Consider the following 19,951-nt stretch of genomic DNA (forward strand, 5'->3'; position numbering starts at 1 on the left):
GGGGCCATGGCTCACGGGCCCAGCCGCTCCGCGGCATGTGGGATCTTCCCGGACCGGGGCACAAACCCGCGTCCCCTGAATCGGCAGGCGGACTCTCAACCACTGCGCCACCAGGGAAGCCCTCCACACATTTTTGGGGCCCAGGTTTCCTCATCTATGAAATGGGGACTACAGTGCCCACCAGAGAGGGCCCTTTGTGCAGTGATCCACGACAGTATCTGGCATGCACATCCTCGCGCGCCAGTGTCAAGGACACAGGGCTGCCCGCCAGCCCCCAGCCCAGGTCCTTCAGCCCAGAGCTCCACAGGCACCTCTTCCTCGGCATCTTCCCTGCTCTCTTCCCCCGAACTTGCCTTTGGGTGCCCCAGCTCGGGAGGGGGCCTCCCCTCTCACTGCTTCCCAGCCCAAGAACTGCAATTGTACATGGATGTCACACACCACACACAACACGGCAAAGCGAGACCCGTTTGCTCTTCTTCCCCTCCCTGCTCTTGGGCCGGCACCACCGCTCCTCCAGCTGTCCAAAGTGGCAGCACCACGGCCCGCGCCCGGTTACGGGAACCAAGACCGCCCCCTTGAGTCCTCACGGTCTCTCCGCTTCCCAGTGCTCTCACCCCATGCCGCCAAGTCCATCCTGTAAGAAGGTCACCTCCCCTGGAAGCCCTCCCTGACCACTCCTCCCGGGCCCCCAGGCCTGCACAGAACCCCACACAGAAAGGCAGTCAGGAGTGGGCACGGCGGCGGAGGCGCATACAGGCGTGCACACAGTCTCCAAGCAGCAAAGCCAGCCCACTGCTTTATTAGGGGCCTGAAGAGAGGCAGGGGCCCAGCCACACAGGCAGCAGGAGCAAGTCCCGAGGGCTCCAGAGACCCCAGGACCCTGAGCGCTGTCCGACCCAGCCTGGCCCCCAGCGGTGTCCTCAGGAGTACTCGCGGGTGAACTTGGCGTGGAACTGGCTCAGCGTTTCCAGCAAGGGCCGCAGCTTCTCCATGGGGGGCAGAATGGTCATCCTAAAAGGGGGAAGAAGGTAAGCGAATGGGGTGGGGGTCGCGGGGAGGGGCTGCGGGGGCCCAGCCTCACCGGAAGTGGTAGGTGCCTTCCCGCTGCCCGAAGCCACTGCCAGGCACGACGCAGATGCCGGTCTCCTCCAGGAGGCGCAGGCAAAAGAACATGTCGGGAGCCAGGCCCAGCTCCTGGGGGCGGGCGGAGGGGCGGGTCAGGGCGGGGCGTCCCAGGCCGCGCGGGCCCCGCCCCGCCCGTCCCGCACGCCGCACGCCGCACGCCGGACCTGAGCGCGCTGCACCGCGCGCGGGGGCAGCTGCACGCGCGGGAAGGAGTACATGGCTCCCTGCACCGGGTTGCAGCGGATGCCGGGAGCCTCGTTGAAGACCTGCTGCGTGAGCTTGGCCTTGGCCGCCAGCTCGGCCAGCACCGCCCGCCTCTCCTGCGGCCGTGGAGAGAGGGCCGGTCAGTCTGGGCCAGGGGCGCGGCGCCCTGATCCCCGCGGCCCCGCCCACTCACCGCCTGGAACTGCGCGAAGGAGGGGTCGGAGGGCGCGGGCGGGCTGACCGCCACGTCTAGCAGGACCTGGCCCGGCGTGGGCGGGCACAGGCGCACGCTCCGCAGCTTCTGCATCTGCTGCTGCACCGCTGCGTCCATGTTCACCACCTCCACGTAGCCGCCGCGGAAGCCGCACCTGCGAGGCGAGGGCGGGCGTCGAGGCAGGGCCGGCAAGGAGGGGCCGGCCTGGCGGGCGAGGTGAGCCAGGCCGAGGGCCGGGTGCCCGGCCCCGCCCGCCCAGCCAGCACGCACTCGCCCATGTAGCCTTTGGAGACCGAGTGGAAGGAGGCGAGCTCCTGCCGCGCCGCGTATGGCGGCCCCATCTCCGTGAGCACCTTCTTGAACGAGTGGAACTGCGAGCCCTCGGCGTACACGTTGTCTTGGTACACCTGGACGGGCGGACGGGCGACAGCGGGGTGCGTCACGGGGGCGTGCGCCGCCGCCCTCCGACCCCTCCCTGCGGGGGCCCCGACCAGCACCTCATCAGCCAACAGGAAGAGCCCCTCCTCAAAGGCGAAGCGGATCACGGCCTCAATGCACTCGCGGGTCTGCACCTGCCCTGGGGCACAGACGGGTCCGGGGTCAGCTGAGGGGGCGCGCTGCTCTCCGCGGGGCGGCGGGCGGAGGGGCAGGCTGACCCAGGCGCAGAGGGCAGGGGTGCCTGTTCGGGCCGGGGCGGGGGCGGGCGGGGGCGCACACCGGTGGGGTTGCCGGGGTTGATGATGCAGAGCGCGCGGGGGCGACAGTGGTCACGCGCCTGGAGCAGCGCGCGCCGCAGCTCGGCCACGTCGAGCGCCCAGGCGCGCTCCTCGTCCAGGTAGTAGTCCACCTGCACCGCGTTGAGCTCGGCCAGCGCGGCGGAGTAGAGTGGATACTGAGGGATGGGAATGAGCACGCCCGTGCGCGTGCGACCCTCGCCGGCCACCAGCAACTTCAGCAACGTCTGCGGGTGGCATAGGGAGGTGGGGTTGGCGGGCCGAGGGCTGCACCCGTCCCCCGCCCCGGGCGCCGCCGTGCCAGGACGAGCCGACCCGCTCGGCCGCGCACTAGGAGCCGCGGTGTCTTCCCGCGCTGCCCCGGCCTACCACGATGGCGTCGCTGGCCCCCGTGGACAGGAAGATGTTATTGGGGTCGGCGGGAATGCCTCCATCGCGCCGCTCAATGTACCGCGCCACGTCCTCGCGGATCAGCTGGGTGCCAGAGCTGATGCTGTAGGCCCCTGGGCCCGGGGACAGGGAGGACGGGGTGGGAGTGGGGGTGGGACAGGTGAGGTCCCCTTGCATCGCTCCCGAGGAGGCCCGCCCCTTCCAGCGGGCAGTTCCACCCGTCTCCTGGGACAGCCTCCTCCAGCTCCTGCCCGTCCCTGGGGCGTGGGCAGGTTCTGGCACTCACCCAGGCTGTGGCCCCCACATGCCTGCAAGATGCGCTCCGCCCTCCTCTTGGCGTCGTCAGGGAAGTCAGGGCTGTTCAGGAGATCAGGGTGGACGCAGAGCGCCAGGACCTGGGAGGAGCGAGTGCTGGGGCCAGGGCACATGCGCTGACAGGGAAGGGGTGCAGGGCAGTACTGAGCCTCACCTGGCGCAGGAAGGTGATAGGCATCTGCCCCATGGCCTGTGCGTCCCCGATGTTGGCTCGGATGACCTCAGTGAAGGGCTTCTTTACGCCCTGTGGCGGGGGTGGGGGGCGGGGGGGGTTGGGCAGTGACAATGGACCTTATGGCTCCCGCAGGCCTTGTCTCATTCGGCCCAGGGCTGGGGGGAGAATGTGGCCACTCAGTGCCCCGGTGCAGCCCTGAGGCAGTGGTGGGGCTCAGGATCCTACCTGGCGCAGTTCCTGCTCCAGCTCCAGCGCCCGCAGCACAATTGGGCCTCGAACTGCATACTCCACCTTCCGGACACACGGGTTCATGGTGTCCAGTGTCAGCACCTTCTCCTTCAGCCCACCCGCTGCCGCCTGGCTGTGGTCACCTGTCCTCCAGGCCATGACCGTGCTCGGACCGGGCAAGAAGACTCAGGAGGAGTCAGGATCCAGAAGCGTGGGTGAGGGAATCTGGGAAGGGGGCACCCTCTTCACTGCAGCCTGCTGGCCCCACTGCAAGGGACAGAAAAGGCTGAAGGAGCTGGGCCCGCCAGGCCCCGCCCCACCCGTCTGGGCACAGTTCTGCCCTGGGGAGCCACAGGGAGTGGGTGAGAAGACGGGCGGGGCTTGGGGTGAGGCCCAGTGCCCGCCCAGTGTCCCCATGGCAGGGGAGCAGGAGACCCACATGGGAGGTAGGGACAGACGTGAGGGTCAAGCAGCCCTGAGGGACTAGGCTGGGGGGAGGGGAGGTGGGCTGAGTGCCCTGAGGGGTTGGCAGAGCCTGGCAGAGCTGAACCTGGAGGGGAGAATGAGGCCTGGGGCTTCTGGAGATTTACCCCAGTAGGGCTCGGCCAAGGCCTAGCCCTTTTGGACCCCCCCCCCATCTTTGCTGGGGCCAGCAGTGTAGGCCTGTCTCCCGGGCAACTGAGCCAGGCCTCAGGAATCCTGGGGCTGTCTGGGGAGAGGAGTGAGGCTTCAGATGCGGGGCTTCCATCTGGCCCCTCCTGCGCTGGGGACCATGGCCCGGGGCAGCAAGAGCCCTGGGGCCTGACCTCGGTCCCCCATCAGTGCTGCCACGCTAGAGTCTTTGGGTTGGGGTGTTGGGGGAGGGGCAGGGCAGCTCTGGGCCTTCGCAGGGCCCTTGGACACCTCAGCTGCTCTGGGCTGCTGTCCTGCCCTTTCACCAAACACACACCAGCCTGGGGCTGCCCTTGGGGCCACACCACAGGCAGGGTGACCTAAGCTTTCCTTCCCTGTGGCTCTGATTGGTGGAAAGAGTGGGAAGCGAGCCGTGATAAGCCCTCAGGGCCCCACCTCCACAGGCCCTGCAGGGAGCTGATAGGCCATGCCCAGCGGTGGCCACCCCAGCACCAGGATCTGGTTCCGCAGTGAGGGTCAGGGAGCAGCGGGCCCTCTCAGCTGAGCGGGGCTGTGGGTGGCTGGTCATGCCTGGGGAAGGCTTGGCCCCTTTGCTCCTGCCGGCTGGTGAGGAAACAGGAGGCCAGACGGCAGCCTCTCACCTGCGTCTCCCGCTCTGCTGCTGCCGCTGTCACCTCTGCCTCCCAGTGTGCAGGCCTCTCTGGGCCCCGGGCTGGAGAACAGGTTAATATGGGCCCAGCCGCAGGCAGAGCCAGGCCCCGCCCGCCCCCTGGCAGCAGGGCCATGTGACAGCTGTGGTGGCAAGTGGACCTTGGGCAGCGCACCACCCCACGCTCTAAATTTAACCCGCAGCCTCCCCGCGGCCTTCCCCTGCTGTGCTGAGGACACCCCTCCAACCACTGATGCTCAGGGCTGGGGGGGGCCTGTGGACACTGGGCTGACCAGGTCAATGTCCAGCAGAGAGGGTGCCCCAAGCCCATGCCACCCAGCACTGGTGGCCATGCCAAGCACCCTGCCCTGGACAGATGAGCTGGCAGTGCCCCAGCCCTCCCAAGTGAGGCCCCGAAGGGGCCCTGTCACCCTGACACATCGTGCCTGGTCAGCTCCAAGCCTCAGCAGCCAACTGTTGGCCCTCCTTGCCAGCCTGAGCAGCAGCTGGCAGCCAGGCCCCAAGATCGGGGCTGCATGCCAGTAACGGGGAACCCGCCCCCCACCAGGGAGGCTTCTGACGCTAGCCTTGTACCACTTTGACCCTCTGGCTCTTGCCCAGGAGTCTTATGGAAAATACCCTCTCCTTTTCCAAGCCAGGATCCCTGCCCCTCCAGCATGGACACCCCCAGGCCTGGCCAACAAGGAGTGTCCTTCTGACGCTCTCTGTTCCCCTCAAGAAAGCAAAGAATTACAGAGGCGTCTCCAGGAGGCTGGGGAGGCAGGATGCAGTAAGCGCTAGGCCTCTTGCCAGGGGCCGGGCACCACAAGCAAGCCCCAGCACGCGCCCACAGCCCCCAGGTGCTCCCAGGGCAGGCGCACCCAGGCCCAGCAACACAGCAGCTCCCCACCATGGCAGTGGCGGCCCAGCTGAGACACACGACAGGGCAGGTGGCAGAACGGCCCTTTATTGAGAGTCACAGAATGAAACTAGGTCTCTGCAGCCAGGTGCTTCCCAGGTACAGCCTCTGCCACAGGTCCATCCCCGAGGAAGGAGGAGGCTGGCGGCCTAGCCCGGAACACACGTTGCGGCACGCAGAGCAGGGGCCCTGGGCCTGGCAGTGGGTGGGACCTTGGCCACCCAAGCGCCAGCCCCTCACATGAGCAGGCAGCACGGCCTCTTGTCCACGCGGGCCTCTTCTGAGGGGGCTGTGAGTTTGAGCAGGGGTGGGTCTCCACCAGCCCCGGAGCCACACTCCGGCTGGGGGGTCTCGGTGTCCACAGGCAGTTCAGACTCAGCGGCCTCGAGCCCCTCAGGCGGGGGTCGTTGCAGCTTAGCGGCAGCCCGCTGACGCTTCAGCTCTGCCAGGGTGTGGGGGGCCTTGGCCTGGACCAGGGCGTCAGGGGTGGTGCTCTCCAGGGGGCTCAGCTGGTAGGAGACACTTCGGTCCAGCCGCTTGGAGTACAGGTGCCGCCCGGGGGGGCCCCCCACTCGGCCGTTGTGCTGCCTGGCCGCCTCTGGGTCCTCCTGTGTGGGGAGCACAGGCCCCGGAGGCCATCAGGAGGGTCCCCTCTGGCCTGGGGTCCCGGGCTGCGTGGCGGTCCAAGGGCAGAAACGCGGGTGGGGGCGGCAACCGACGCCCACGGGGCGCGAGTCTTGCATATGGGGGCAGGGTCACTGGTCCCACCAGCTCCTGAGGCTGGTACGGAGGGAGGCGGGGCCCGGGCGCGGCTGGGCGGGGCTCACTTCGGGGGGCGGCCGCCGGAGCTCCGCGTCTGTCTGGCGGTCCTCATCCTCCTCGGAAGGCTCCGGGCTGGTAGGCGGGGGTTGTTGCCACACGATGGCCTCCTGGGCGTGCTCCTTGCGGTACAGGCTGGTGCGCTGCGTCAGGCTCACCCGCCTCACCACCTTCCTGGGAGGGGGCGGGCAGGAGGAGTGGGGGGGGGAGACACCGCCTTCCCTGCGGACTCTGCCCCGAGCTCCAGCGGGCACGGAGGCCTGCCAGCTGACATCAGCAGGGACAAAGCCCGGGGCAGAGCCCAAGGGGCGAGGGGAGGGGAGAGGGGGGCTGAGGGCCCGGGGGTGGGGCACTGGGCGGGCCCGCGGGGACCTGGCGGGAGGGGCGGGCACTTACCCCCGGCTGCCGGCGCTAGAGGTGCGTCGACGCAGCAGCGAACGCTGGCGGCCCTGGGCGCGCAGGAGCGCGTCGTGCTTGTGTTTCAGCTCCAGCAGCTTGGCCCGCACCTCCTCGTCCCCGCACACGTCTGAGAAGGAGTGGCCGGAGGGTCACGGGCGGCCGCCCGCCCGCCCGCCCCCTACACCGGGAGGTTGCGGCCCCAGGCTCACCGAGAGGCGTCTCGTCCATCAGGGATTTGCCGTTCAGGTCAGCCCCGTGTGCCACGAGCAGCTCCACCAGGTGCACCTGTGGGCCGGCGAGCCCGGGCTGCTGAAGCCTGCGGAGCCGCCGAGCCCGCCCGGCCCCGGCGCCCCGCGGGCGCTCACCTGGCCCCAGTAGGCCGCCGCGTGCAGTGGCTCCCAGCCGTCGCGGTCCTTGGTGCTCAGGCTGGCCCTGTGTTCCAGCAGCAGGGCAGCCGCCTCGCCGAACCCGTTGGCCGCGGCGATGTGTAGCTGCAGGCAAACCGCCGGCCCCTGAGTCCTGGCCCGGGTTCGGCCGGCAGCAGCCTCCCCTGCCTGGGTCCCGCGCGGCCCCGTCCTCACCAGCGTGGCCCCGTGGTCCCGGGGGGCATTGAGGTCTGCCCCCGCCTGCAGCAGGCTCCGGATGTCCTCCAGCATATGCAGCTCGGGCAAGGCCCGGGCCCGCTCGATGCTGTCCTGGGTGATGCCTGCGGGGCAGTGGGCTCAGGGCTCCACCCCCAGCACGCACACGCACACGCACACGCACACGCACACCCCGCCGCAACCCGCAGCCCCTGCCCCGGCAGGCAGGCAGGGCTGCACTCACCACGGCTGGCCATGGCCGTCTCCAGGCAGCCCAGTGTCGGCTCGTCCTCACACAGGTCGTAGGGCATGTTCCCATCCATGTTGACTGCCAGGAGGTCGGCACCACTGCAGGAAGGGTGGACGGGGCGCTGGTCACAGGGCCTTCTCCCCCAGCGGAGGCCCGCAGTACCCTCTCAGAGGCCTTCCACCTAGGGCTGCCTCAGAGGGGGCCCAGGCCTCACCTGCTGCAGTGAGAGGCAGCCCCTCGGCCCTGGATGCTGTCCTGGGGCCAGGTGGGCTGTCCTGCAGTCTCCACCATGTCTGATTTTTCAGGCTCCTGGCACCCCTCTGCCCTCATGAATGTGTACAGTGGGCCCAGTTGCCACGAGGGGGTGCCAAGACTCTGGGGGACCCAGGCAGCAGAAGGTGGTGGGGAGAGGGCCTGGGTGTCAGGAGAGCGCTGCGGGGAGCTGAAGGAGAGCCCGAAACACAAGGCTGGGTGCCCACTGTGGAGGGGCACGGAGTGGGGCTAGGGGCCGCCTGTGCGCACCCCTTGCTGCCCCATGACGCCACACACCCAGCCCGCCCCGCTCCAAGGCATCTGTGTGCAAACGGGAGCCACCGCCACCCACCCACACACCCACCACTGTCGCCCAGGCTGCTCCAGGGCCCGTCAGTGGGGGACTCCTGGATCCTGGTGAGGCTGACCACCCTCTCCATTCACCAAGGCAGGTGTTCAGGAGCCCAGCCCTGCCCTGCCCTCCTTGTTAACGGCCCCACCTGTGTCCAGGTATCCCCCCTTGCCAATTTCTCCCTCGTGGCTCTAACCAGAATGGCATTTCTCTGTGCAGACCCTGGGAAGGCCAGAAGACCAGAGCAGGAGGTCCAGGCCGGTCCTCAAGGAGTTCCCGTGCTCGTCACGGTGCGAGCAGCCTGGCAGGCGGAGGACCACACCGCCCTGAGTATGTGCTAGTTCCCTTGGGGTGGCAGCATCCGTGGTCTCGGCCCAGGTCCCGCTCTGCATGCCAGGGTGCAGCAGGGTAAGCAAAGGTCAGTGGGAACACAAGAGGCCAGGATCCAGGCACACTTTCCCACAGAGATGAGACGCCTGGGCAGTGTCTCCGGATGAACTACCCACTTCAAGGAAGGTCCTGCCTGCCCCTGGCCCAGCTGCAGCCCCTCCCTGATAGAGATGCCCACTCCAGCCACACCTGCTTCTAGTGGGCCCTACCGAGCAATGAGCAGCTCCACCAGGTGCAGGTGGCCACAGGTGGCCGCGGCGTGCAAGGGTGTCCAGCACTCACTGTCACGGGCATTGACCTTGGCCCCAGCCTCCAGGAGCTGCTGCACCATCTCCTGGAAGTCATCGATGCAGCTCTGCAAAGCACGTGGCCTGAGTGCCCGAGCCGCAGGCCAGGGCCCCGTCCTCTCCTCGCACCCTCAGCGAGGCTGACCTGATGCAGGGCGGTCAGGCCATCCTCATTGGCCAGGTCAGGGCTGACCCCACTCTCGAGGAACTGGCGGACTGCAGAGAGGAGGGGGGCGTGTTCAGGGCACAGAAGTCCCACCACAGGCCAGCGCCATCCTGCTCAGGTCCCTGCACCTGGGGTACCTGGGCTGACTGCTGTGCGTAGCCAGGAGAGCAGAGGACGGGGAGAAAGGCGGTGGTACAGGTGGCAGGAGGGACACCAGAGCCCAGGCCGAGGGCTCAGGAGCTGGGCCCCCAAGCGGGGTACAGACAGCAGCACTCTGCCTCTACCCTCCAGCAGGGCGACCTCCTGAGTCATGGCACTAGGGCCCTCCTGTGTGACAGCCACCTCCACCGTCGTCCCCCGGGCCTGGGTGCTGGCACCTCCTGTGCCAGCAGGATGGCTGTCAGCCATCCCTGTGTCAGGTCCCATGCTTCCCCCAGCCTTCCCCACTCTCTCTCTCTCTCACACACACACTCACGCACACACGCACACACACACACCCCTCCTCTGGCACTTGCAGCCCCCCACCCCTGCACCGCTGCAGCCAAGAGTGTGGGCCCAGGGTGCCCAGGCCTGGCCCTCCCTGGCTGCACCCTCCTCCCCGCAGCTCCCGTGCACCGGCCTGAGGCACACCCTGCCCCTCCTTGCCCTCTGCACCCCAGCTTCTATGGCAGAGGCCTCCGCCCTGGAGGGAGGCAGAAAGCGCCCTCGGGAGCCCCCTGGGAGAGCAGAGGGGCTGTGAGCATGTGGGCACAGGAAGCCTGCCCAAAGTTCAGGCCTGTCGTCTGGGAAGGTTCTGATGGGAAGAGGCAGAGACAGAGGCAGAGCCAGGGGCAGGCATCGAGGGGCCAGCCCGTACGGGGAGCCCCGCGCCCCGTGCTCTAACCTGCCCAGGTGGGCTCCACCGTACTCCTGTATGGAGGCTCAGGATCCAGGCAAGCAGGTGTCCCGAGCCAAGCCCAGCGCCCTGGGAAGAGGCGGCGAAGACTGGGCGGCACCCAGCCCAGCCGAGCCAAGCCCTGTGGGCCCACCCAGGGCCCCCACCCACCCCCCCTAGGCCTCTCCTTCACTGCAGGACCCTCCGCAGGCTGGCCTGTGAGGGCTACCCTGGGGGCTCCCACCACTTGGGGTCTGTGGCTAAAGACGCTGGGCCTCGCCCTCGGCGGACCTCTCGAGGCAGGGACAGGGACAGGGCTGCCTGCCGTGCGTGGCTGGCCCACACTCGCCTTCCTCCAGGTCATTCCGGGCAGCCGCCTCCAGAAGGGCAACGCTGGGGGGGAAGAGGACCCGCTTCTGGGGCCAGCCGCCGGCCGCCTCCTTCAGTGACTGCTTCCGCGGGCCCCTCCTGCCGTGGGCCTCCTTCTCAGCCTGGGCCCACATCTTCACCTGCTGGGCGCGCCGCTTCTGGGCGTGCTTCAGCCGCTCCTGGGTGCTCATCCTGCACACCACGGGCATCTCTGCCAGCAGCTCCAGGTGCTCGGCCATGGCGGGGGCTGCCTGCCAGGGGGGCTGCTGGGGGCACCGGACCGGGAAGCGCGGGGGCCAGGCTGGGCCTGAGAGGCGGGGCAGCTGGCTGGACTGGCACCCTGCGGGGCATCCCCTCTCTAAGGCTCGGTGTCCTCTGCCCCTGGCAAGGCTGGGTCAGAAGTTCCCCCGCTGTGACCAGACCCGGGCAGCCATGAGGGGCCCGGGCCCCAGGCAGAAAGGGCAGCAAGGGCGGGCACCTGCAGCCGGCCTCCCAGGGCCCTGGCACCTCGGCTGCTCGATGGACAAGGCCTCCCTCCCTCGTGGGGTCAGGGTGCCCACCCTGTGGGAAGCAGTCCTGGAGCCGGCCAGCCTCAGTTCAGCGTCTGAAACTAATGACCCAGATAACGAAGTTGCAGCTCCCTGACACCTCGCCGAGGGGAAGGGGATGCCAGGACAAGGGGCAGAGGCCCCTGGGAGCCCTAAAAGCCCCTCTCACCTAACAGGCCTTAGGGGACCAGGTGGGGTCTAGGAGCAGCCATGGCGGGGGCCTTCCCTCCCCAGGCCCCCAGCCTTCTGGGGGTCGGTGCTAACGAGGAGGTGTGGCCACAGGAGGCCCAGGCGGGTGTGTGTCCAGAGTCCCGGGGTCCGGCCCCCAGCGCCTGGGGCTGAGGCTCTCTAAGCGGCCAGGGCACCGAGGGTACAGCGGGCCTGGCAGCTGTGTCTTCAGGAAGGCCTCCCCTTCGGAGGAGCCGGCGGCCCAGCTGTACACGGCAGGTGCTCCGGCTGGCCTGAGAGGAGGAAGCAGGAAGCGCGTCAAGGCCAGACGGCAGCAGCGACGACGGGCTCCACCCGGAGCCCCGCCCTGTGTGAGGGCAAGCCCTGCCCGGGAGGTCCTGGCGGAGCGGAGGGGGCTGGCTGTGCCCGCATTCTGGCGCACACACTCGGTGTTCCCAGCAAGGGCTCTGCAGGCTGTGTGGCGGCGGCCTTCCTGAGAGGCGGCCCCTCAAGGCCCCCGGCTCAGCCCTTGCCCCGCAGCACCCCTGACCTGTGCGCCCTGGGCTGGGCTGGCCAAGGTCACCTTCTCCTTGGGCTCTGCCGGACTCCCCGAGGGCTGTGCGGCCTGCGGCTTTCCCGAGGGCGGGCCCTGCCACCTGGGCCCGGAGCCGCCCTGCTACTCGGCTGCAGCTGCGGAGGGTGGAGGGCCTGGCCCGTCCTGACCAGCACCCCAGCTCCTCACCGCCCGTCTGGGCCTCTTCCTCGCCGGGCTTTTTGTTTCTAGCTCAGGCCACTCGATGCTCCCCTCTCCCATCCTGGGCGGCGGTCCGAGCCCTGGTCGTGTGAACACAGGCGCAGGTGGCCTGCCTGACAGACAGGTGGGCAGGCAGCTGGGCTGGGGCACAGCCCCACAGTCCCCGCCATGGCCCGTCCTGCCCAGCACGCCCGGCGTGCTCACCAGGCATGCTCCCAGGACACTCCTCAGGAGGCCATGGCCACGCTCCACCTAGAAGGTACCCAGCTGCAGCTCACCCTGCCCACCGGGAATGTCCCCATTCGCACTCGGCCAGACCTTGTGGCCATCTAGAGACTGACCCAGCCTTCTTCAGTCCAGACTTGTACTCGGGGGCCTCAGTGAGTGCCCCGTTCTTTCTGGAAGGGAACTGTCCTGGGCCAGATCAAATGAAGTCAGGTCCCTCCTGCCCTGAGACCCCCAGTGTATTGGGAGCCTCGCTTTACAGCGCTGCCTTGCCCTGGACTTTGCTGGCACTCCAGCTATCCACTCTGAGGGCCAGGCCTCAGAGGCTTCCTGGGGACAGGACAGGGGACCAGCGAGGCCCAGGAAAGAGCTCTCCAGGCAGCACTCCTGCTCCAGCCAGCCAGCCCCCAGCTGGCCACCTCTGCAGACTACTGGGGCCCGGCAGACAATGAGCTGCCTAGACCCCTGCCTGGATCCCCCAAGTCCCGCCTCTCTGCCCCCGAGACACCAGAGACAGGCAGGAGGCCTGCAGGCACCGGGCCAACTCCCCACCTATCAGGCTGGGGGTGGATCCCAGACCATACCCAAGGCATGGCAGAGCTTTCACTGGCTCTTTAAGACGCTCCCTCCCTGCTGGCCACTCACAGGTAGCCTCATGTTCCCCTGGAGGGAGCTGGGACCCCCTCCAGCCCACACATGGGATCTTCACCTCTCTGGGGTAGGTCTCGGAAGAGCCTGCCCCAAGAGACCACAGGAAGGAGAAAGGCACTCTGCCCAGGGCCACCCCGACCCCATCTCCAGCCATGGGAAGGGGAAGGGGACCCACAGAGGATGCCGCCCCCACCCTGTCCACGAGGGAGGAAGTCCCCTGCAGGCCAAGGGTCCACGGCAGGGCGGGCTCACAGGCCCTCAGGGACCATCTTCTCCAGGTGGGCGCCAACATCAGAGCCACAGCCCGATTTTGTTAAGTTTGACAAGGTTTAGGAGATGTCATCTACCCCATCATTTTATGGAAGAAAAGAGATTCTGACGCCCACGTCCTACGGAAAATTCCCCTAGAGGGGAATTCCCTGATGGTCCAGTGGTTAGGACTCCATGGTTCCACTGCACAGGTTCGAATCCCTGGTCAGGGAACTAAGACTCCTGCATGCGGGGGAAGCAGGGTCGGGGACAGAAAACCACCTAAAATAGAATAACCACCAGCTTTTCAAGTTGAACAGATGTTGTGTTTTCTAGCTGTTGTTTTCTTGTTTTGAAGGCCACCCATGAAAATGCATCTGGGGCAGGATCTGAAGCCTCACCCCGGCCCCCCTGCGCCCCAAGCAGCACGGGGCTCAGGATAGAGACCTGCTCCCTGTGGGCCCCCAACGGCCCGGGCACTGCACACTGGAGACTCTGGTCTCCTGCTGGGCTATAGCAGCTCAGCCGTGTCCTCAGCCCCCTTCTCTGGGGGACCCACCTGCCCGAAGCCCCAGGTCCCCTCTGGGCCCCTTTAGCAGCACTCCTTGCTGGAAGCTGCCTGAGGACAGTCTGCATGTGACCTTGGGTGGGTCCCTGGGCCGCTGGACTGCCTCCTCTGAGAGAAAGGTGACCCCAGGGAGTCCCAGGACCCCGCTGCAGTGGGTGCCCATCCTGGAACAGTCTCCATGGGGGGCAGCACAGTGCCCAGCCCCCGGCCCCACCAGGCTGAGTCTAAGCTCTCTGCCTGCTCCCCCTCCTCAAGCCCCACTCTTCCGCCTCCTCTCAGCCACACAGTCCAGGAACAGTCCCCCCAAGCTGGAAGACTCACCCCTCAGCTGAGCCACAAAGGCCAGGACAGCTCAGTGGCGTCTCAACAACTGACCACTGCACCACACCCAGGCCAAGGGGGCCGAGCAGGGCGGCTGCCGCCTCAGTCCACAAATCCTGCCCCAAGCCTCCCTGGAATGTCAAACAGAGATAATCTGGACGATTTTTCCACTTCTCAGCTCCATGCCTGGGGCGCTGCATGGGAGTGTGGGGCTGAGGTGGGAGGAGCTTCTGGAAGGACAGTGGCCACTGCCCCTCACCCTCTGAGCCCACGCCACTGGGCTATGTCCAGAGTCTGTCGAGCGTACCCCTGGACACCCGGCTTATGGGCCCCAGCCCAGGCCCTCGGTGTGGACAGACACACGCTGGCCTGAGTGTCTCAGCGGCCCCTCCCCATCCACAGTCCCAGCCCTGCGCCGCCGCCGGCAGGTCCCTGTCATTATCCCCATTTCCCACCTGGGGAGCTGAGGCCTAAACCCGTGGGGCTTGCTGACGCCGCCACCGTCCTGCCTCTCATGGCCACCTCCCAGCATCTGTGAGAATCAGGGACAGTGTAGCAAGAGCCCAGAGCCTTTGAGGGTCGGGAAGTGTCCCTTCACTCACCCAGGGACAGGGAGGCTGTGCCTTGCTCAGAGAGAGGAAAGGAGAGATGAAGTGGCGGGGGGGGGGGTGGGGTGGCGGACAGAGTCTCAGAGAAGGGCCGGGGGCGCAGGAGGAGGAGTGGGGTGTGCCCACCTCCCCGCAGGTTCTGGGGGCTGGGCATCCCTGTCCTGCGTAAGGTTTGTCGGAGCTACTTTTCAGAGAGAGGAAAGGAGAGAGGAAGTGGCGGGGGGGGGGGTGGGGTGGCGGACAGAGTCTCAGAGAAGGGCCGGGGGCGCAGGAGGAGGAGTGGGGTGTGCCCACCTCCCCGCAGGTTCTGGGGGCTGGGCATCCCTGTCCTGCGTAAGGTTTGTCGGAGCTACTTTTCCCTGTGGCTTTATCTACGGCAGCAAAAGATGGGGAATGACCAGCTGCCTCTCACTCTGGGAAGAGCGAAGTGTGTGTCGCCACCCTGCAGAGTCACACACACAGACGTGCCCATTAGCAGGCGAGGGCATATAAGTGTCACGGGCCGGGGGCTGGGGCTTGGTTGCCCAAACCCCGAGGCAGAGCGGACCCCGCCGCCTTGCAGGCGGGGCATCTGTTTGCTCGGGGACCACGAGTGGCTGGGCTTCATCCCTGGGCCGACCCCCTGCCCCATCCCCTCACCCTTCCGCCCCAGCCCGGCTCACCTGGGAAGCCTCCCATCCCCACTGCATATCCGGCTGCCGCGGGCACAAGTCCACCAAGGGCACCATTCGTCCCGCAGAGGACCAGCCAGCTGGGGGCCCACCCGGTCCGTGCACAGGGTCACGTGCTGGGACCTGGAGGGCGGCCTCAGGTGGGGATCTGCTCAGGGAGGGAACCTGACGCCCCAAGGGCAGGGTCTGGCTCACAACAGGCACTCCGCCAGGCCAGCGGTCTGGCCATGCCGTCCCCAGCCCTGCCCCACGGGCCTGGCCTGTGGGTGGCCTAGGGTCGGGGGACAAGGAAAGCTGGCCTGCCCTCAGAGGAGGCGCAGGACGTGCGCTGGTGAGGAGGAGGGCCCACCTGACGGGCCCAGGGAGCGGCTGGGGGCACCGGCAGCGGGGCGGGGTGGGCTGCGGAGGTGTGAGCAGCAGGGACGGAGAGGCCAGGAGCCAAGCAGCTGGGCGGGTGGGCAGCAGGCTCCTCCTCGCACTGGTGCGGGACCCACGGAGGAGCAGATCTGGGCGTGCGGCCAGGGCAGCGTTTCCACAGTGACAGCACGTGCGTGCAGAGCAGCTGTCCCCGGGGGCACTCATCTGCCTCCAGCAGGCCTGTTCTAGAACGTTCTAGAAGCTAATCCCACAGCACTACCATCAGGCCCCTCACTGCAGCAGCCTTTACATCCTACACGTCTATCAAAGGGTCATTAAGTAAAGCCCTAAGGGGTTTATGAGGAAGCCTCCTATGCACCCTCCTAAGAAGGTCACTAAGAACTGTTCAGTGAAGGAAAAAAGGTGTAAAATCTGTACATGATAAGCAACTTTTGTGTGAACACACATGTAAACCTGTATCAGAAACACAGGACGACGAGGGAAGCAATGGGAAGGGCCTCAGGCGGGGTGGGGGCGGGGCAGGGGGTGCAGGTGGACGGCACCAGAGCTTTGGGTCACTCCTGTTGTTTGGCTTTTGAGCCACGTGAAGGTAAACCTCTTCGAAACAACATTTGGTGCTCTGTTCAGGGAGGGCAGGTGTGAGCACACCTGTCAGGTATCAGGTGCGGCCTTGTGGGGCTGGGACTAACAGGACCAGCCCGTGCCAGGGTCAGCAGAGGAGGTGGCCTCGGCCTGGGCCGGCGAAGCCCAGAGGCTTCCAGACAAATGAGTGATGTGATCGGATCTGAGGGGTGGGGGGACCTGGCAGGAGACCTGGCAGGAGAGACGATGGGACCCGCACACACCCCCGGCAGCGGTGGAAAGGAGAGGAGCCACAGGAGGAGGGCAGGACAGGCTGCCAGATGCAAGGAAGGGGTCAGCAAGGGGCACACAGAGGAAGGAGGGCCTGAGAAGTGGGACCGAGCAGTGTCCACGGTGAGCAGGGCCAGGACGCCTAGCAGAGAGTATGTGGAAGTGAGTGGTCAGCGGAGGCACAGACAGGAGAACTGAGCGGGGGCCTCAGGGAAGGCCTGCTCGAATGGGCGGCAGGGCGGGACGCCACCTCTCTCCTCACACCAAAACCAATCCAGATGCATCACTGACACAGCCGTAGGAAAAGTAAAACCACAGGAGTACCAGAAGGAAGAAGGCAAGACCGTCTGTGTGATCCCAGCAGAGGGGAAAGCCTTTCTAAGCTTGACACAAAACCCAGAAACCAAAAAGAAAACTGATAAATCTGACTGCACTAGATTTTTTAAATGTCTGCACTGTAAAAACAAAACAATTCAAAACGAAACCTATAAAATCAAAAGACAAATGGTCAACTGGGTAAAAACATTTGCAATAAACAGGACAAAGTGGTCCTCACGTCAATCATGACGGCCGCACACAGGGACAGAGCATGGATCCCACTGGAAACATCCAGATAGATACTCAACTCCCTGATAATCAACACGTGCAAACTGGAAGCAGGATGTGAGCTTGGACGGTACCCGTGGCTGGACCACAAAGGCTGAGAGCACCAGCCCTAAAGGACGAGCCTGAGTAACTACTCAAGCGTAGAAAGCCTCAGAGCCGCTCGGCCAAGGGGCTGCCCTGCAGGCTGCCTGCCTGGCACACAGGTGGTCTCCTTGCGGTGGCCCAGCAGCAGCCCCCAAGGCGGAGGTGCAGTGGCTCCGATGTGGTGGGGCCCACCTCCTAAGAATCTCAGACCACGTGTGCGGGAGGCAAGAGAGAGGCTTCGTGAGAGGCGTGGCACAGAGGAGGGGTCTCCTGACCCTGCTCTCCGCCCCCCAGCCCTGACACCCTCCCCTGGGGCCAGGCTCCAGCAACCCCCCACGCCCTCAGCCCCATCACTCAGCCTTTGCTCTACCCTGGACCGCGGCCCCTCCACCCTGCTCCCTTCCCACCAGCCTTCTCCGGGGAGGCTTTTTCTCTCCCCGCCTCGCCCCCAGGCCTGGAAGGGCCACAACCCCTCTTCCTGCTGCAGCCTGCAGCCCCTTCCCCCTCCTCCCCGCAAAAGCCCTGGCTGACACATCCATCGTCCATCGGCTGCACCCACCACCAACCCCCACCCCAGCCCTTGCCAAGGGCATCACTGCATCGCTGCATCAGGCCTGAATTCCTGGTGGTCTCGATATTCCCGTGGACCACCCTTCAACTCCCTGCCCCTCGGTGTTGACCTCTTCTTCCTGCCAGTGACCTCATCCTCTGCCTCAACGACACCCTGGACACTGTTACCTCCAGTAACCCCCCAACCCCGCCCCGGCATCTCGGTTCAACACCCGGTTCTCTGCCCATCACCCCTCCCAGCTCACTGCTGACTCCAGAGCCCCAGGATGATGTGTCCTCAAGCAGCAGCTTCAAGCCCCATCAGCACATGCTCCCTGGCCCTGCCACTTCACTGAACTTGTCAGAAAGTCCCAGGCCCGGCCCAACACAACAGCCCCAACTCTGAACGTACCAGCAAAGCTGCTGACTGAAGAGCCCACACTCAGACACGACGGCTCTAAAGCTTCGGGAAACCCTACAGCTGCCCTCTCCCCTTTCTTCCTCGTCCTCACATTCAGCTACCGACACGTTTCGTGACAAGACAGAAGCCATCAGAAGAGGACACCCACCTCTGTGAAAAAGTCACCAGCCACTGAGCCCACCCACAGGGCCTTCCACCCCCACCCCAGGATCCTCCAGGATAATCTCCCAGCATCAGCTCTCTCCTCTGGGCCCTTCCCCTCGGCAGAGTGATGATCCCAACCTAATTTTTAAAAAACAGCAAACCCTACGGGAGGAGACAAGGATGTCTGCTATCACTAGCTCTATTCGTATTGTACTAAAGATTTTAGCCAGTGCAACTGGGCAAGAAAAAGAAATAAAAGGAATAAGAATAGGAAGGGTAGGGGAACTCCCTGCCTGTCCAGTACTTAAGACTCCACGATTTCACTGCTGAAGGACCAGGTTTGATCCCTGGTCAGGGAACTAAGATCCTACAAGCCACGTGGTGCGGCCAAAATACATACATACATGTATATATACACACATACATACACAGATACATACACACACACGTATTAAAGAACAAGAAGGGTAGGAAAAAACTCAGTATTTGCGAATGACATATTGTGTATGATAAAAACCTGAAAGGTCCTAGAAAACTATTAGAATATGAGAACACAGCAATAGTAATAGATACAAGTTGTTTTTTTAAAAACATATTTATTTATTTTGGCTGCACCAGGTTTTAGTTGTGGCATGCGGGATCTTCGTCGTGGCATGCAGACTCTTAGTTGTGGCTTGCATGCGGGATCTAGTTCCCCAACCAGGGATCGAACCCGGGCCCCCTGCATTGGGAGCACGGAGTCTTACCCACTGGACCCCCAGGGAAGTCCCACTTATAGATACAAGGTTAATGTACAAAAATCTATTATATCTATAAATGCCAGCAACAGTTAGAAGATGAAAAATTGTAATAATGGTATTTATAATACTAAGTGTCCAAAAGCATCAATGTCTAGGAATAAATCTAATAAAAGATGTGCAAGGTCTCCACACAGAATATCACTGAACCTTATTGAAACACGAGAGACAGACCAAAAGGGACACACCGCACTTAGGGGTCAAAAGACTCTGAACTCTAAAGATGCCATTTCTCCCCAAATTCATCTAAGATTCAATGCAATCCCGATCAAAATCCCACTGGTTCTATCTGAAATTCACAAACTGATTCTCCATTTAATAGGAAATGCCAAAAGGCAAGAATTGTCAGTACAATCCTAAAAAGGGACAAATCTGAAGTGCTTAGGGATAGAGAAATAGACTGACAGAACAGAACGGAGTCCAGAAACAGTCACACGTGCACAGACGTTCAATTTATGACACTGCAGAGCAGCAGAAAAAGAGTCTTTTCAATAAATGGTGCTGGAACAGTTGAACAGCCACATGTAAAAGCTCACCTTGACCCCACCCCCGGGTGAGTTGTGCACCTACACATGAAAGGTGAGGCAGCACAGCATCTATGAAGACTGGACACCAAAAGCACAGTCCATAAATGACAAATTAGATAGACCTCATCAAAATTTAGACGTTTTGTCCTGCTAAAGGCCCTGTGCAGAGGGTGAGAAGACATGCGGATGGCATGTCTACGGATGGCAGAAAAGCCCACGAGATGTTCAACAGCACTGGCCACTGGGAAAATGAAAATGAAAATCACAGTGGGCCATCAGAACGGCAAGGACGGGACAAGGACGGGTCTCACCCAGTGCTGGTAGGGATGGGAGACGCACGGCCACTCTGGAAAACAGTCTGCTGTTTCTTAAAACTAAACACGCACTTACTATATGACCCTGCAGCTGCACTCTTGGGCATATCTCAGAGAATGAACACGTACGTTCACACAAAGACCTGTACGTGAATTTCAGAGCAATTTCATGCATAAACTGGAAACGACCC

The 19,951-nt window shown here is 64.4% G+C and overlaps 2 protein-coding genes across 4 annotated transcripts in view; both read right to left on the bottom strand.

Moving 5' to 3' along the window:
* Nucleotides 1-622: 622 nt before the first annotated feature.
* GPT (glutamic--pyruvic transaminase) lies at nucleotides 623-3,546 on the bottom strand. Of its 2 annotated transcripts, XM_024117520.3 has the most exons (11): nucleotides 3,383-3,546; nucleotides 3,137-3,226; nucleotides 2,954-3,062; nucleotides 2,647-2,780; nucleotides 2,261-2,504; nucleotides 2,041-2,120; nucleotides 1,814-1,950; nucleotides 1,523-1,697; nucleotides 1,290-1,445; nucleotides 1,082-1,194; nucleotides 760-1,011 (listed from the first exon to the last, which is right to left on the bottom strand). In XM_024117520.3, exons 1-11 carry the CDS (start codon nucleotides 3,542-3,544, stop codon nucleotides 921-923), a joined length of 1,491 nt encoding a protein of 496 aa, XP_023973288.1. In that variant the 5' UTR covers nucleotides 3,545-3,546; the 3' UTR covers nucleotides 760-920. The 2 variants fall into 2 exon arrangements, with proteins under 2 accessions (XP_054947126.1, XP_023973288.1); XM_055091151.1 differs by lacking the exon at nucleotides 3,383-3,546 and having other exon boundaries at nucleotides 623-1,011; nucleotides 1,897-1,950; nucleotides 2,954-3,220.
* Nucleotides 3,547-3,604: 58 nt separating this feature from the next.
* Nucleotides 3,605-19,951, bottom strand: part of PPP1R16A (protein phosphatase 1 regulatory subunit 16A) — a 31,666-nt gene continuing 15,319 nt past the window's right edge. Inside the window, exons 2-12 of one of the 2 annotated variants that reach the window (XM_055091149.1) lie at nucleotides 10,306-11,334; nucleotides 9,062-9,132; nucleotides 8,839-8,984; nucleotides 7,630-7,733; nucleotides 7,386-7,510; nucleotides 7,170-7,295; nucleotides 7,014-7,089; nucleotides 6,802-6,931; nucleotides 6,414-6,579; nucleotides 5,578-6,194; nucleotides 3,605-3,652 (exon numbers count right to left, since the gene is read on the bottom strand). In XM_055091149.1, the coding sequence (XP_054947124.1) occupies nucleotides 5,823-6,194; nucleotides 6,414-6,579; nucleotides 6,802-6,931; nucleotides 7,014-7,089; nucleotides 7,170-7,295; nucleotides 7,386-7,510; nucleotides 7,630-7,733; nucleotides 8,839-8,984; nucleotides 9,062-9,132; nucleotides 10,306-10,564 (1,575 nt within the window). In that variant the 5' untranslated portion in view covers nucleotides 10,565-11,334 and the 3' untranslated portion in view covers nucleotides 3,605-3,652; nucleotides 5,578-5,822. Of the gene's footprint in view, nucleotides 3,653-5,577; nucleotides 6,195-6,413; nucleotides 6,932-7,013; nucleotides 7,090-7,169; nucleotides 7,511-7,629; nucleotides 7,734-7,849; nucleotides 8,078-8,838; nucleotides 8,985-9,061; nucleotides 9,133-9,219; nucleotides 10,123-10,305; nucleotides 11,335-19,951 lie in introns of those variants that run through there. The other variant, XM_055091150.1, reaches the window with a different exon arrangement.

This window comes from Physeter macrocephalus, chromosome 15 (assembly GCF_002837175.3).
Source record: "Physeter macrocephalus isolate SW-GA chromosome 15, ASM283717v5, whole genome shotgun sequence".
Taxonomy (NCBI): domain Eukaryota; kingdom Metazoa; phylum Chordata; class Mammalia; order Artiodactyla; family Physeteridae; genus Physeter; species Physeter macrocephalus.